This window comes from Lissotriton helveticus, chromosome 4_1 (genome assembly GCF_964261635.1).
Source record: "Lissotriton helveticus chromosome 4_1, aLisHel1.1, whole genome shotgun sequence".
NCBI lineage: Eukaryota > Metazoa > Chordata > Amphibia > Caudata > Salamandridae > Lissotriton > Lissotriton helveticus.
Genome location: NC_136063.1, coordinates 1,445,579,117 through 1,445,595,398, shown reverse-complemented (window position 1 = coordinate 1,445,595,398; position 16,282 = coordinate 1,445,579,117). Strand labels below are relative to the sequence as shown.

The 16,282-nt window shown below is 42.9% G+C and overlaps 1 protein-coding gene across 1 annotated transcript in view; it reads right to left on the bottom strand.

The window, feature by feature from the left end:
- Window positions 1-16,282, bottom strand: part of GMDS (GDP-mannose 4,6-dehydratase) — a 1,865,819-nt gene that overhangs the window by 976,838 nt on the left and 872,699 nt on the right. Inside the window, exon 7 of the mRNA XM_078688023.1 lies at window positions 4,090-4,217. Coding sequence (XP_078544149.1) covers window positions 4,090-4,217 — 128 coding nt within the window. The remainder of the gene's footprint in view (window positions 1-4,089; window positions 4,218-16,282) is intronic.

Genomic DNA, 16,282 nt, shown 5'->3' with positions numbered 1-16,282 from the left:
TGGAATCTGTAGAATACACACTTTAAAACACGGATTTGGAAACATCTATGCAAATTTTTCTAATGGAACTCGTCCATTTCTCGCTCTATCAAAGTTACTGTCAGTGGAAGAAGGAGTGGTATCTCCGGCTTAGCGGTACTTCCATGGGCAAATGTATGGCGCCTACGTACGCAAATCTGGTAATGGAGAGATTTGAAGAGGAAAATATCCTGTCAAATCAGGAATGGAAGAATCACATAAAAGCGTACTATAGATATATTGATGATATATTTATGTTGTGGAAAGGAACATACGAATAGGCTGAGTCCGCGATAAAAAAATGGACCACCATAAATGAACACATACAATTCACCAGTGAAATTTCTGAGACACACATAACATTTCTAGATGTACTAATCACCAAAACAGAGAAAGTTCTGGAGACGGAAATCTATCGGAAAAAAACGGATAGGAACAACACACTTCATTACAACAGCCACTACCAGACATCTTTATAGACTCACTTGCCTAGATCTCAGATGATGAGAATTAAAAGAATAGTATTTAATTCACAGAAATCAGCTCAGAGAATTTCTGGAATGGCAGAGAGATTTAAAGAAAGAGGGTACCCTACACCGGTTATAGAAAACGCCAAAAAGAAATGTCAAACAATAGCCCGGGAAATTGCCTTAAAATCATCAGAAAAACAAGAGAACACCAGGACAGTGGTAGTGTCAAGCATCTCTACATCCAGCAAAATTTTCAAATAAATCATCAATAAACATTGGCCAATATTAACAATGGAGCCGGACTTTAAGAATTCTTTTATACAGCCTCCAATTTTCGCTTATACCAGAAACAAAAATATTGGTGAAATAATAAAACAGAAAAATATACAAATAAAGCAACACAGTGGAATGAAACCTTGCATGAATTGTAACAACTGTAATAACATCATTCGTGGAACAGTTATTAATCATCCAATGAAGGGTCACAAATCAAACTTCATGTAACAGCAACTTGTGACACTAGTAATGTTATATATCTACTAAAATACCCATGTGGCAAAGTTTACGTGGGTAAAACGGAGAAGAGATTGAGAATAAGCATTACTGAACATAAGTCGAATATCAGAACGCAGAATATGAAGTCAACTGTTGCGACCCATTTTTTGGAAGAGAAACACAACATATCTCAATTGAGATTTATGATACTGGAAGTGATTGAAAAAATAGAAGGAAGAGACAACACTAAACATCTGTTGAGAAGAGAAAATCATTGGATAATGAAGATGCAATCTCATTGACCATATGGCCTCAATGACTGCATCGAATTTGGGTGTTATCTTTAGTAACATGTACATGGTTCTGCCCCCAGGAACTGTAATAGTTGCTCATTGTATTGAACATGTCAGTAATTTTGTTGTTGTTTATTAATGTCATGGATGAACAAGTTTAGACATACACTTTTGTTTTCGTTGCACCTTTGTTTTTATTTGAATCTGTGAAGGTAATAATGCTATGTATAGCGTCCTTTTGTGTTTACACACTGCTTATTATAAACCACACTAAAACATGGCCGCCATGAAACGTTGCAGATCTAGTCCGTTTTTACTTTCTGCATTTTTCGACGTCAGTACGCGTATGGGTTACTATATTGAATGTTACTTACAAGCTCCGAAAGTAACATCGACTGATACATTGCCGCTAGAACGTATTGCTGGTCATAACGGAACCCTCGGGAACCGTCCTACAGGAACAGTATACATGTAAGTGTACTTAAATGAATTAAAGCGCCCGTAATCAGCGCGGCGTACTGAATTATAATTATAATTATTTTTTAACATTCGCAGTAAATGTAATGGAACGCTTTGTCGTTTAACATGTGGTTTACACCCGGTTTTTCATATTTTTTACAGTACGTTTGGAGGCATAGTTGAACGGTATAGAACGTGAGTAAAAACTAAAAACTTCACATATGACCTCACAATTGAGCACAATAACTTAAAATACTCACGTATACACACTTTTTTCAAATATAGCATAGCCACCTTCGCACGTTGTTAATTACCTTGAGGGAGCATGTTGCAAAGAATGGTAATATGTAAAGTTGTGATATGGATTATTTTCTCAGTGCATTATGGTTTAAATTGTAGATTCTGCTCCATGATGAAGAGCTCTTTGCTCGAAATGCATTGGAGTACAGCACACATTTAAATGTATTTTGACAATGCAATTAATGAAGAACATTGATTATTTGAAATGAAATTGAATTTAAACGGAATGAAATAAATGTAAAAGATTGAAGAAATACCTAATGAGTTTGATGCTTTAATACAATATAAAAGTATCACAGTTTGAATAATCATAAAGGTGTGCCCATAGGGGGATGAAATCAAGTTTCAATGGAGCACAATTCTAAAACAATTGTAGGTTCACAGTCGTGGTCTTGTTCGCTGGGTTTCGAGGTCCCTTTCCTGCACGGTTTCGTCAATCTGTGTCACAGCACCCTCTTTCCTGCTGCCCAGGGACACGTTTATATTCGAAAGGTGTTTTGCCTCCGTTGTGCCCTAACAGGTTTGTTGGGCGGGAAACAGTCTGCCCTATTTTCATTGTTTTCCTCCCTTCCATTCTGTCCTCCTCTTTCCACTACCCCCCTCTTGCCTGAGCCTTGTTTCACTTTCTCTTTTCTAGGACTGACATGCAAACCAGGCGGACCGCCAGAGCCTCGCATCTTCATGACTCCAGATAAGGTGGCAACTCCAATATTACACCTGTCCAATAATTGGAGAGCTGATGAAATATTTCGTATTTAATCCAGAACCAAGTAGTGACAAGATAGGCTACCAAAAAGAAACTAGCTTCTCTGACTATCAGGAGATGCTGCTACACCGTCTTGCTTTATGGTCTCTCTTGAACGTGCAAGGGTAGACTACTGTGTCCTGGAAATCAGTATTCGCTGGTCAAAAACAAAATCTTGTGGGATACGACCTACTTTTGTACTTCGATGTAAAGGAACTTAAATAATATTGAGCCACTAAAGAGTTTTAAATATTTAACTTCTATGTGGTATCGCTATCCAAGTTGCTCAGAAAATAAATACAAAGTATGCCCATCATTTGCATTCTCAAGAGTGTCTCGTTCCACTGTACTAGTTCATTAGCACACTAAAGTCAGAGCTATCGGCTGTGCCAATGCTTGTTAAACTTTTCTAAGAGCTGTGAGGTTCTTCTTGTGAGTGGTATGATCATGCAGCCACATGTGAAGAAACAAACTTCAATAAATTAGAATTGATAAATGATATTTTCTTAATAGCTTCAGGTCATCCACCTTATCACCATTCCTACATAAATGCACAACATACCTGCTACGCAGCCTATCCAAGAAATCTTTTAACCAAGCACCTTTGATTTCAAGCGCATTTTATTTTGTTCTAAGCTAAAACGTCATGGCGCACACAAGGAGCAACAGAATAAATTGCAGGAGGACCCAAATGTCAAACTCACAAAACTTTCTAGAAAACAGGCGCATATCTCTATAAGGAAACCTTTATTTCACTGGAGAAGGTCAAAACCATCTCTGCCGCTCCCTCCTGGAAAAAAGTATGACCTCCCTTGAGCAAAGAACAAAAAGCGGCCTTTGTGGCCATTTGCACTGTCAACATGATTGTATTATTTTTGGAGGATGTAGTTCCAGAGACCTTTTCACAACCACCGTGTGGTCTTTATAGATACATTTCATTGCATTAGACTATACTCTTAATATCAGAAGATAAAAGGTTTTAAAAACATTCAGAAAAAGTTTAATTAAAAGGACTGCAATCTGTATAGTAAAATTTCTCATCATGATTCGGTGGTGGATAACAAACCTGAAGATCTTTGGTATTATGAAATTTATATTTTCTTTGTTCAGGTCATGAATGGGGTAGGCCGCTATGTTACTCAACTCCCCGTTCGGAGACTGGAAGCAACACTGGGTTAACAGTCTGCTGTTGGCAGCGATTCACAAGATACCCCCTGCAGGGAGCGGAGCTGCACCCAGGGCAGTGCACTAAGCGCACCCACCAACATAAATACAATGTTTCAGTTAAGGCTTATGGCAAACCGCCTACCTCAACGTAGTCCTTGGCGTGGCCCCAATCCCGCTTGGAGTCCAGATTGCCCAAGCTGAAGCGTTCCAGCTGTCCAAGATGAATTTTCGCTACTGATCGGCTAATTTTTCGGGTTACAAAATTAGCCCCTGCAAGAGAGATAAAAACAGATCATCAGTGTGGTCACACTGGATACTCCCTGTCTGGACAGATAGGACAGACAACTGGCTCGCGACACCTAATCTTCAATCCCACCACCAACCAGCCCACTCCCCAAGCTCCCGCCATCGTTCATCATTCGAGTAAGCTAAGAAGCTCCCAGCGCATGAGCGGAGAGCTTCGCTTTCACAGTGAAGCGCCTTCTTAGTGAGACTTCTTAAGCATTCCTAATTTGCTGCCTCAATATTCAACCCAGGCAAAAGGCCAAGGAAAATCAGTTGGAATGTCAGTTTATAAACACAAAAAGCAAAAGGTTACATAAAGGGAAACACTCGAATGGAAGACAGACACCGAAGACCACCCCATGCTTTGAACAAAACGAGAATGCATGGCTTTGATTTCACCCATCAGTAGTGTTTGCACAGCAACCGAAAGTAAAAAAATAAATAAATACATTTACAATAAGAAATACATAAATCAACATTCTTCAAAATCTTGCTCGGAGATAATTTTCCAGCGAGTTATTTAAATTACAGTCTGAAATTATTTAACAGTAAAAAGCAAACAGAGCATTTATGTGCAAGATCATCGACATAGCCCCCTTTACATAGCATCTCATAATAGTACCAGCGCACATCTTACAAGCAGTGGCAAGACAAAAGTTCTAGCATTGTGTTGTGATGTGTTGTATCTGCATTACATGCCATGTCGTCCGGTACACCTTCAGCCAGTTCGGAGTTTCTTTTTTAGCCAACAACTTTATGTACTACGCAGCTTGTAGATTCACCCTTCCCATTTTACTAATAAGCCGACAAGTCCTATGATACAAAATGTAAATACCTAAAAATCATTGCCTAGCTAAAGGCGATCACAACCAAAACGCATCTACTTGGCAGCTATGTAACTGTGTAGCATTTGTACTGTGTAAAGTAGTTATTTGCGAAGAACATGACAGTTAAAAACGTGTATAACAAGCAGAGCTGGAATCTTTCTTGTCAATGTGACAAAATAGGTGTTCTAGTGGTAGTACCGGCAATGGTTTTAAAAGCTATCCACAGTATTTCCATAGTGTAATATACCATAACAGCTGCACACGGAGACAGGAAGCAGAAGGGAAAGGCAGTCCATTAGCTGAAGTCAATGTTTTTATAGGTATGACATGTAAACAAGGATTGGCAAAAACCAATAGGTCTGGGCTTGGCAAGCTGATGTACTGTTTCATTTATTTTTATTTTCAATTGCAAAATATGGCACAAAAATATAAAAGGTAAAAAGGAAAACACAAAGTCGCCTAGATGTGGCAGCTACATGCTACAATAAAAACATAAGCGATAATGAGGGGACCCTGTGTCCCTCAGAACCTGGGTATTTATGACATATAAAAACAAGTGGTTCCGTTTTTATTCATTAATCATCTTTGTGTGTTCCACCTGTGCCTTCGACTTACAGTGATTGTAAGTCAATCAATCCTTTTCTTTCCGCCAACAGACTGTCATACCTGTATAGCACTGTTGACCACATGTATGACTACATGTCACTTATCCTGCACTAGTCACTACTGCAGCGCCGTGATTTAATGTTTCTCTGACAGCCATATTTATTACTTTTTGTAAATAACAAAATAGTAAATAATTCTATCTTTGACAAATTACTTTGCCCTTGTGGTGTGTTTCCCTTTCTCTCCTTTTTGTAAAAAAATTACTTGTGGACTACACTGAATTGAAATTTCAAATTGCATTATATGCACAGATCAATGTAACCACCTTCCCAACAGAACCATCTGTTTGATATATTACAATAAAAACATTACATTTGTACAAAATTAAGTATTCTGTACAACAGTACGGGTACTTCCTGGGAGATAAATGTAATTAGAACATGTTCCTTCCAGACAGTATTTTTAGCTTTAAAGCACATTACACAAAATTATGACTCTTGTTGGCGGAAAGAAAATAATTAATTGGCTTACAATCACTGTAAGTCGAAGGCACAGGCTGAACACACAAAGATGACGATTGAATAGAAACTAAATATAACACACCACCAAAGTAAATAAAGTATTGGCCCACCGGGAGCTGAAATTAAGAAAACTTCATACGCACGTGAGCAAGCCAATGGCAGTGCCCCACTCTCGGTGCAAGAGAGCCAATGTCTGAATTGGGCTGACCTATTGCCCAGTGTTGTATGCTTTTGGTTGGTGAAAGCAAAAGCTGATTGGCAAGTGAACAGGCTAAGGAATAGAAAGAGTTTACTCAAAGCATGTCTATGTTTGTATATATGAGCCCCATTTTACTTCATGCATCTCAGTTGTTACTCTGGGGTCTACCACTAAAGAATTCCATCTTTTTAGCTGCTGTCTGGGCTTCCCTTTAGGTGTAGGATTCCTCGTCTGCTTCTAGCAACCCAGGACACACCAAACTACCTCCAGCAATACATGATATCCTACACCCAGAAAGCAGCTCAGGAATACCCCCCAAGCCAAAAAGCTGGGTTTGTTATGTGATGAGCTGTGAAAGGGGATACAATGCAAGTCTCAAAATATCCGGAAAACCCCATAGTCTTCATAGGGATCGGTCAGGCCCACACCAGAAACTCGCTTGATGATACCTACCGTACAATCTTTTGAGTCACAGGATCTATTTCTATCAGTGAGACATACGGAATGCTTGTTGGAATCAAAGGTTGAGCACTGTACCAAAAGTTGCAGTAGGACATATTTGCAATCAATGATCTTTATTGGACCCTCTGTAGGTGTGATCATCAAGTAGTCGGCATTGGTAAGTGACCAGCATGCAGCACCTATCTCTTTGCTTGTTTTACCAATATTTGTGTTCGAAAACATGAATGAAGAAAGCACCTTCTAAGTCTGAAAGTTCTTATAGAAGGGGCTGCATAACAACATCATGCTAAAGAATACATTTGGAGTAAAAACATAACTTGAACTATGATCCTGAACTGTTACTACTCTGCTTTTCTGACAGAGAAAACACAAGCACGAACAAACAGTGATAAATAAATAAAGCAATATGACAGAAACGTGAGAATGCCTGTACCAACAGTGCACAATATGAATAAGACGGGGAATTGAGTGGGGGTAATGGGGGTGGCTTCTCTTCCACAGAAGCTTTATGTAAGGTGTTTATACAAAGGAGCCATGAACAGATTGCAATAAAGAGAAACCATATAGAAAACTTTAATTTAAGTTCACTACCAAAACATTATTAGTTTTTAAGACGGGCATCAAATATTCCGTGCTGTCAAATAAGTGAATGCAAATTTTCCAAGAACTATCAGTATGGCACACCAGATTATTGCGTAATTTGCAGGAAATTAAAGTTGTGCTCATAAAGAACGTTACAATTCTCCTGTGCTGGAAGTCAACCTGTAAATGTTGATTTCTTGGCATGTGTTTTCCATGGGAGGTATGAACCTCCATTTCAAGATGGAGCAACTACTGACGTAACCACAGTGAATAAATAAAGGAGGGCCGAGGCACCGGTGTGGGGCTGGTAGGTTAGTACGAGAGTCAACTTTAAGACATCAGCGCATATACATATTTACCAGTCTATGCTTACAACACAGCCACTACACATATTTACCGGTCTATGCTTACAACACAGCCCCTACACATATCTACCAGTCTATGCTTACAACACAGCCACTACACATATTTACCAATCTATGCTTACAACACAGCCCCTACACACATCTACCAGTCTATGCTTACAACACTGCCCTACACATATCTACCAGTCTATGCTTACAACACAGCCCCTACACATATCTACCAGTCTATGCTTACAACACAACCACTACACATATCTACCAGTCTATGCTTACAACACAGCCCCTACACATATCTACCGGTCTATGCTTACAACACAGCCCCTACACATATCTACCAGTCTATGCTTACAACACAGCCACTACACATATTTACCGGTCTATGCTTACAACACAGCCCCTACACATATCTACCAGTCTATGCTTACAACACAACCACTACACATATTTACCAGTCTATGCTTATAACACAGCCCCTACACATATCTACCAGTCTATGCTTACAACACAGCCCCTACACATATCTACCAGTCTATGCTTACAACACAACCCCTACACATATTTACCAGTCTATGCTTACAACACAACCCCTACACATATCTACCATTCTATGCTTACAACACAGCCCCTACACATATCTACCAGTCTATGCTTACAACACAGCCACTACACACATCTACCAGTCTATGCTTACAACACAGCTACTACACACATCTACCAGTCTATGCTTACAACACAGCCCCTACGCATATTTACCAGTCTATGCTTACAACACAGCCCCTACACATATCTACCTGTCTATGCTTACAACACAGCCACTACACACATCTACCAGTCTATGCTTCAACACAGCCACTACACACATTTATCAGTCTATGCTTACAACACAGCCACTACACACATGTATCAGTCTATGCTTACAACACTGCCACTACACATATCTACCAGCCTATGCGTACAACACAGCCCCTACACATATCTCCCTGTCTATGCTTACAACATAGCCACTACACATAGCTACCAAACAGCCACTACACATATCTACCAGTCTATGCTTACAACACAGCCCTTACACATATCTACCAGTCTATGCTTACAACACAGCCCTTACACACATCTACCAGTCTATGCTTACAACACAGCCACTACACACATCTACCAGTCTATGCTTACAACACAGCCCCTACATATATTTACCAGTCTATGCTTACAACAGAGCCCCTACACATAATGGGACATATTTACAAATACAGATTTCCAAAATGTTCGGTGCTGTTAAACTGGCTGTCTAACATTATCTTACTCCATTTACGCCACAGTGCTTTTAACATTATCATACGTACCAACATTTTAAAACAAGAAAGTGGGAGTTAACATTTTTAATTATTTTTATAAATCAGCCAACTTCATTTTATTGACGTACATTGGAGTAAAGGCTCTTTCAGGTCGACACAGGAAAACGAAGCCATTTTTGGCTCAAAAATTGGGAGCCTCCCTCTTGAATCGGATCTTTAGGCATGTATGAATTACATGAAAAGTTCTACCTAAAAACAGATGATCTTAGAAAAATGTAAATCATAACCACAACAGTGGTATTGGGTGAAACAAATGTATATGGAGCTGGCCTCTTTCAGAATTAAACTGAAGCAATGCTAAGAGTTTAAGGATTGGTCTTCTACAGCTTTAAAAATGAAGATTTAAATTTGAGCTGATTTATAATGCACATGTGAACTTTTCTTCTTTTTTTTTTATAAACACAGGACCAAAGCGGTAGCAATAACATTATGGCTGGAATTAATTAGCTGTTGTAATACTTTATTCGATGGAAATACATCATAAAAGTACAGACGTACAAACATATAAAAACAAATAATCCATAGTACTACAATTGCATCTCATAAAATCAAGTAAAACAGTATTGTAAAAAAAAAGTGTCTTCCCCTTTCCCAAGATTTACACATTGTTCAACAATCTGGAGCGTAATAGCCAGGCGCCCCCCAAGTATTTGGCCACCCCACAAACGATATACATAGAAACCGTGTTGGTTGTGATAATACGTAGGGCTGACATACAACTCCCTACATACAGGTTTCAGCCATTTAGCTCTAACAAGTTTATATGTTGGGCAGGCAAATAGAAAATGGGAAAGTGTTTCCTCAGGACAATGACAACCTGGACATTTTAATTCAATTCCCCCCTTAGATTTCCATCTTCCCACAAAACCATTAAGAGGCAAGCTGCCGTATCTTAATTTCAGGAATAGAGTTCTATGGCTGGCTACTTGGATAAAATCTAAGAACGGTTCCAACTTCATGTATGGTTTATGAACAAGGAAGTTCGTTGTTAGGGTTCCCAAATTTGAGCTGTTATTAATCTTGGTCTCAACCCAATCCCAATACAATTTCTTTACAATTTCTTTTGGGGGGGGGATCTTGTGACACCCAAGACTCCCCGAGGCCTAATGACACTACTAGTTTCTTAAGGTTGTTAAGCCATTTTATTTGTTTAGAAACATTAAGAGTTATTAGCTCATCCAACACTCGAGCGTACCCCCTTAGTTCCTCCGTTCTTCTAAGGCGAACCCAAAATAACAAAGGCCGTAGCCGAACTTTATCCGCGATTGATTTTTTTCCCATATCAAAAAATATGGGTAACAAGGGGGAGGAAATCGGAAGTGAGACTAGGTCTCTAATAAACTTATTTTCAGCAATTACCAGTGGCCTAGTGTTTTCTGCCCCCCATAATTCGGCACCATAAACTGCCGAAGATGAAGCCTTCCCCTCATAGACTATTAAAGCAGGGGCTATCGGTCTACTTATGGAAAGTCGCTGGTTTTTTGTTATTGCACCGGACACCCTTTTTAAATTCAGTACCATCTTAGAAATATGAGAGTCCCAGGTCATACGGTTAGACAGTCTCACCCCGAGGTAGTCAAATTCACTCACAACCTCCAAGGGTGAACCACGCAAGGTAACATGTACCTTCCTCATCTTTCTGTAGGGGGTTAAGACCATTAGTTTAGTCTTCAGGGTGTTAACAGTTAACCCACGGTCATCACAAAATAGAGAAAAACGGTCAAGGAGCGTTTGTAGTCCCTTCGGGGTTTTGGACATCAAGAGGGTATCGTCGGCAAAGAGGAGTGTCGGAGTTTTCTCCCCGGCAAGAACGGGGGCATCAGCCGGAACCTCCCTCAAATGGTCCACCACCCCATTTATGAAGAGGGAGAATAATGTTGGCGCCATCACGCATCCCTGCCGTACCCCCCTGCTGACTGGTACCCTCTCTGTCAATTGGCCCTGCCTTCCCCAGCGTATTCTTGCATAGGTGTTCTCATGCATTTTAATAACTAGTTGGAGAAGTGGGCATGGGAACCCCATAGCTTGCAAAATCTCCCATAGCTTGGCACGAGGGATAACATCGAATGCCGTTTTTAAATCAATGAAAGCCAAATACAAGCAACCCTTAGTAATCGATACTGACTTCCAATATACGGCACAGAACCGGAAAACTTGGTCCATAGCACCAACATTCCGCCTGAAACCAGCCTGAAAATGCGTAAGAATGTCATTGTCCTTTAACCAGGTCTCCACTCGGTTTATGATGACCCTGCCAACTACCTTTTGGATGGTGTCAATCAGACTAATTGGTCTGTAGTTGGCAGGGTCCTCTCTGTCTCCTTTTTTGAAGATTGTGATCACCTCTGCACCTTTCCATGATTCAGGGACAGGGTGGCCTAACTGAATAAGAGCCAATAAAGTGGCTATATAGTTAGCCCAGAGTGGGCTTGTTTTGCCGACATTGTGAGAGTCGAGAGCGAGAGAGAGCCTCTCTTTGTATTTTCTGCATCTCGCCCCGCTGATTGCGAGCGGCGGCGTCTTATTAGCGCACTGTTTTTAAAATTGCATATTTAATCCTACCTTTCAAATTGTGCAGGTAATTAACCTCCGTTTCCACTTTCAGAGGGGAGCGGCTGGCTGGGGGCTGTTTGTTATCGCGGGCTCCCAGCGGCAGCGGGCGCCATCTTTGCCTGGGCTCCAATCTGCATGAAGCTTCCCTGACACTCCTCCCTCGTCCCGCCCCTATTTAGGAGCGTGCTTTACTCCTCTATCGGTGTTTGGCAGACAGCCCGGTGGCAGTGGGCTTGTTTTGCCGACATTGTGAGAGTCGAGAGCGAGAGAGAGCCTCTCTTTGTATTTTCTGCATCTCGCCCCGCTGATTGCGAGCGGCGGCGTCTTATTAGCGCACTGTTTTTAAAATTGCATATTTAATCCTACCTTTCAAATTGTGCAGGTAATTAACCTCCGTTTCCACTTTCAGAGGGGAGCGGCTGGCTGGGGGCTGTTTGTTATCGCGGGCTCCCAGCGGCAGCGGGCGCCATCTTTGCCTGGGCTCCAATCTGCATGAAGCTTCCCTGACACTCCTCCCTCGTCCCGCCCCTATTTAAACGACCAATATGTGTCAGTGCAGCGGACGAGCGCAGCGGGCGCGACGTAGGCGCGCCGGAGTTGCGCCTGAGTTAAGCCCGTCTGCGCCCGTCCGCGGCAGGCTGGGGCATATCATTCTGCCCCCTGCCTTACTCACCCCCGTTCATTCATTATTTCTCTTCACGATTCCGCTCTCCCTCCCCCGAGCCCTCTGTTTAGCACGCTGTATGCGGCTTGTCCGCACCTAGGACAATATTCCCCGAGATCATTCTTCCATCTCCCACTCACAGGCCCTCGGACCTGGCTGGCAAGTCTCGCTCTTCCACCTCGGGACTTGCCCCTAACCCCCCCCTATCTGTGATGTACCTTAACACCCGGTCTCTGGTCAGCCATCAATCTGACATCTTCTATCTCTTAGGGTCGGAACAGCCTGATATCCTATTCCTGTCCGAGACCTGGCTCACAGATGACTCCTCCCCTGACATCCTGGCGGCCATCCCCCCGGGATACTACATACTGCAAGCCAACCGCCCCTCTGGCAAAGTGGGCGGCGGGGTCGCAGCCATCATTAGGCACCCAATTCGGTTTTCCCCTGTGTCTATTCCCAGCATCCCCATGACTGACTGTCTGGCACTCAGGCTGGAGCAACCTGTGTCCTCTCTTATATGTGTCCTAGTTTATCGCCCTCCCCAACTTATGCCAAACTTCTCAGCCCAGTTTGGTGAGCTTATTTCGCAGCTGACCATTAACAACACCAATGTTCTGGTCCTTGGTGACTTTAATTATTGGCCATCGGACCCTCATGAAACCTCTGATTCACATGCCTTTTCTGACCTTATGCTGGGTCTCAATTGTACCCAACATATCCACACACCCACGCATGTCAAAGGTCATACTCTGGACCAAGTATGGACTTCTTCTTTAGACATTTCCACTCCCCTCGTTCTCCCCTGTCTTTGGTCCGACCATCTACTCATCACCTTTTCCCTTGCCAAGCCCCCTCCTGCTAATATTATCCGAGATTCCAATTTTCTGGCACGTAATTGGAACAAGGCCGATCTCAATAAATTTACCTCCCTCCTGAGCTCATCTGCCCCTTTTGTCACGGGACCCACCCTCTCCATTGACTCTCAGTCCGATAACCTTATCCAATGGCTTGTCTCCGCCGCTGACTCGGTGGCACCTTTAAAACCTGTTAAGACGCGGCGTAGTCACGACGCCCACAGGTGGTTCACCGAGGAACTTAAGGCACTGAAACTCAGCCTCCGTCAGGCCGAAAGACGCTGGCGTCGAGAATATACCCCCCAGACAAAAGCTGTCTTCTCCTCTCAATTGAGGGAATACAAGTCTGCTATAGCCCGGGCTAAATCCAGCTACTTTTCCAACAAGATCTTGAATTCCACCAACAAGTCCAAAGATATTTTCTCTATTGTTGAGGAATTATCCAACCCGGCGAGAGTCACCATTGCTCCCCTCCCCTCCCAGCTTCTGTGCGATTCCTTGAATCAATTCTTCGTGGACAAAATTGTTAAAATAAAAACTAGCATTTCTGTTCATGCCTCATCTGCTTCCTCCCCCCCCAATTCCCCCTATCCTCACCACACTCACACCCTAACCCAGTTCCCCCTCATTTCAAAAGATAAGTTTCTTTCTCTCTTGTTCAAAATTTCTTCTGGTTCTCCCAGCGACTGTTGCCCCCCATCGGCCCTGCGAGAAGCTTTCACTTCCTGCCCGGATCCCCCTCTAGCCCTCTTAAACAGCTCTTTGACCACGGGGGTGGTCCCGGGTTCCTTCAAACGGGCAGAGGTGGTTGCTATCCTGAAAAAACCTACGGCTGATCCGTCCACCATGAGCAACTATCGCCCAATTTCTCTCCTTCCTTTCCTTAGCAAAGTCCTAGAGTCCCATGTTACGCAAACCCTCACCTCGTTTGTAGAAGATTCTTGTGTCCTGGACCCCCAACAGGCCGGGTTCAGACCTGCGCATTCCACAGAAGCAGTCATCCTCTCTGTGATGGACGAACTACGCAGGGGCGCCGACTCTAACATCTGTCAGGCTCTGGTCCTTCTGGACTTGTCGGCCGCCTTTGACACGGTCGACCATGGCATTTTGGTCGACCGTGTCAGAGAGGCTGGCATCCAGGGCACTGCCCTGGACTGGGTACGTTCCTTTCTGACCCACCGCCATCAAGCTGTCAGGCTGTCCCAGTTTTCTGCTCCTCAAGTCGAGTTGACCTGTGGTGTCCCACAAGGCTCTTCTTTATCCCCTCTCCTTTTTAATTTGTACCTGGCCCCGTTAATTCGTTCCCTCCGTCGATTTAATGTCTCCGCGTTTAACTACGCGGATGACATTCAACTGGTCTTCACTATTGACTCCGGGGATGAATCCATTTCCACTTTCCAAAACACCCTCTGTTTTATCAGCGATTGGATGGGCACAAACCACCTGAAACTGAACCCCGACAAGACCGAGCTGGTGCTTGTCGGGGGACCCTCCAATCCCTGGCACTCTTCTTTTTGGCCTGCCACTCTTGGCAGCCCCCCCTGTCCCGTCAACTCAGCAAAAAGTCTGGGAGTTGTCATCAGTAACGACCTATCTATGACACCCCAGATCAGCGCTGTAGTTTCCTCCAGCCACTTCCAGCTCAGGAAAATACGTAAAATTTCTCGCCTACTTACCACCGACGCCCTTATTTTGGCCTTGCTTGCGTTAGTTATGTCTAGGCTTGACTATGCTAACGCACTATACGTAGGCATTCCCGCATACCAACTCAGGAGACTCCAGTTGATCCAAAATCAGGCTGCCCGCCTGATATATCATCAACCCAGAGATCAACATGTTCAACCCCTTCTAAAAAGTCTCCACTGGCTACCGGTTTCTGCCCGCTGTAAATTTAAGCTTGGTTGCATCATTTCCAAATCTCTCACTGGCCATAGTCCCTCCTTCATCTCTTCCTTGCTTCATCAGTATGTCCCTTCCCGCACTCTCCGGTCATCTCAGATGGCTCTACTGTCTGTCCCTAGATTCAAGCGGAAGAAACACGGTGGCCTCAGGTTTTCATTTTTAGCCCCGTCCTTCTGGAACTCTTTACCTCTTCCTCTTAGGCTGTCCTCCCCCTATTCCAGATTCAGATCTTCCCTTAAAACGCACCTCTTCACTGAAGCGTATTATTAGCTGTTTTTATCTGTTATGTTATTTCCTGTCTCTCCTTCTTGCTCTCTCCGTATAGCGCCAAGGAACCTAATGGTGTTAGCGCGCTCAACAAATTAATTTAACATAACATAACATAACAGATTGGGGGGTCATGTAATAAAAGATCTCCCGGCAGGCCATCTGGACCGGCCGCTTTACCTGGAAGTATCTTTAGGATCGCAGCTTTAAAATGTTATTCCACTAGCCATCATTCCAAGACCAGATGCAATTTTACTAATCTCTATCGAAGGATGGTTAGGTGTTTGATCGGCAGCATTACAATATAATTTTAAAAAATGGGCATGCCATTGCTGGTCGGTGATGTGATTTAAAATAGGGTCACCGGCCCTCCTGTCTAGCTTGTTAATCAATTTCCAGAATATAATGGAATTTTTACTGCTAGCAGCGGTTTTGAGCTGTTGCCAATGCTCTTCCTCCCAATTTTTTTTTGCCAAAGCAATGGAGCCACGGTAGTCTTTCCTTGCTAATTTTACTGTCAGAGGATCCTTTAGTTTTATTGCTAGGCCAATGGCTTTTCTCTTGGCTTTGCACTCTGCAGTAAACCACGGATTCTCTTTAGGCAATCCATTGGACACTGCGGATTTCCTTTGGGGGGTTTTAAGAAAGTTTGCTCCTATTTTATCAGTAAAAGTTTGATACTGACCCAATAGTTTTTGGCCCATAAGGGGAATCTCGCCTCTTACCACCTCTGCAAGGCTGGAAGTTTCCATTTGGACTAGTTCCCTAATTTTATCAATTTTCCCCTCTTCAAGTTTTACCACGTCCCACCTCAGTTTCCGATTACAATTGGATGGTTGAACATCCTTTGTAACCATCTCAGGGCCACCTTTGTTAATAAGCCCATTACCCCAACT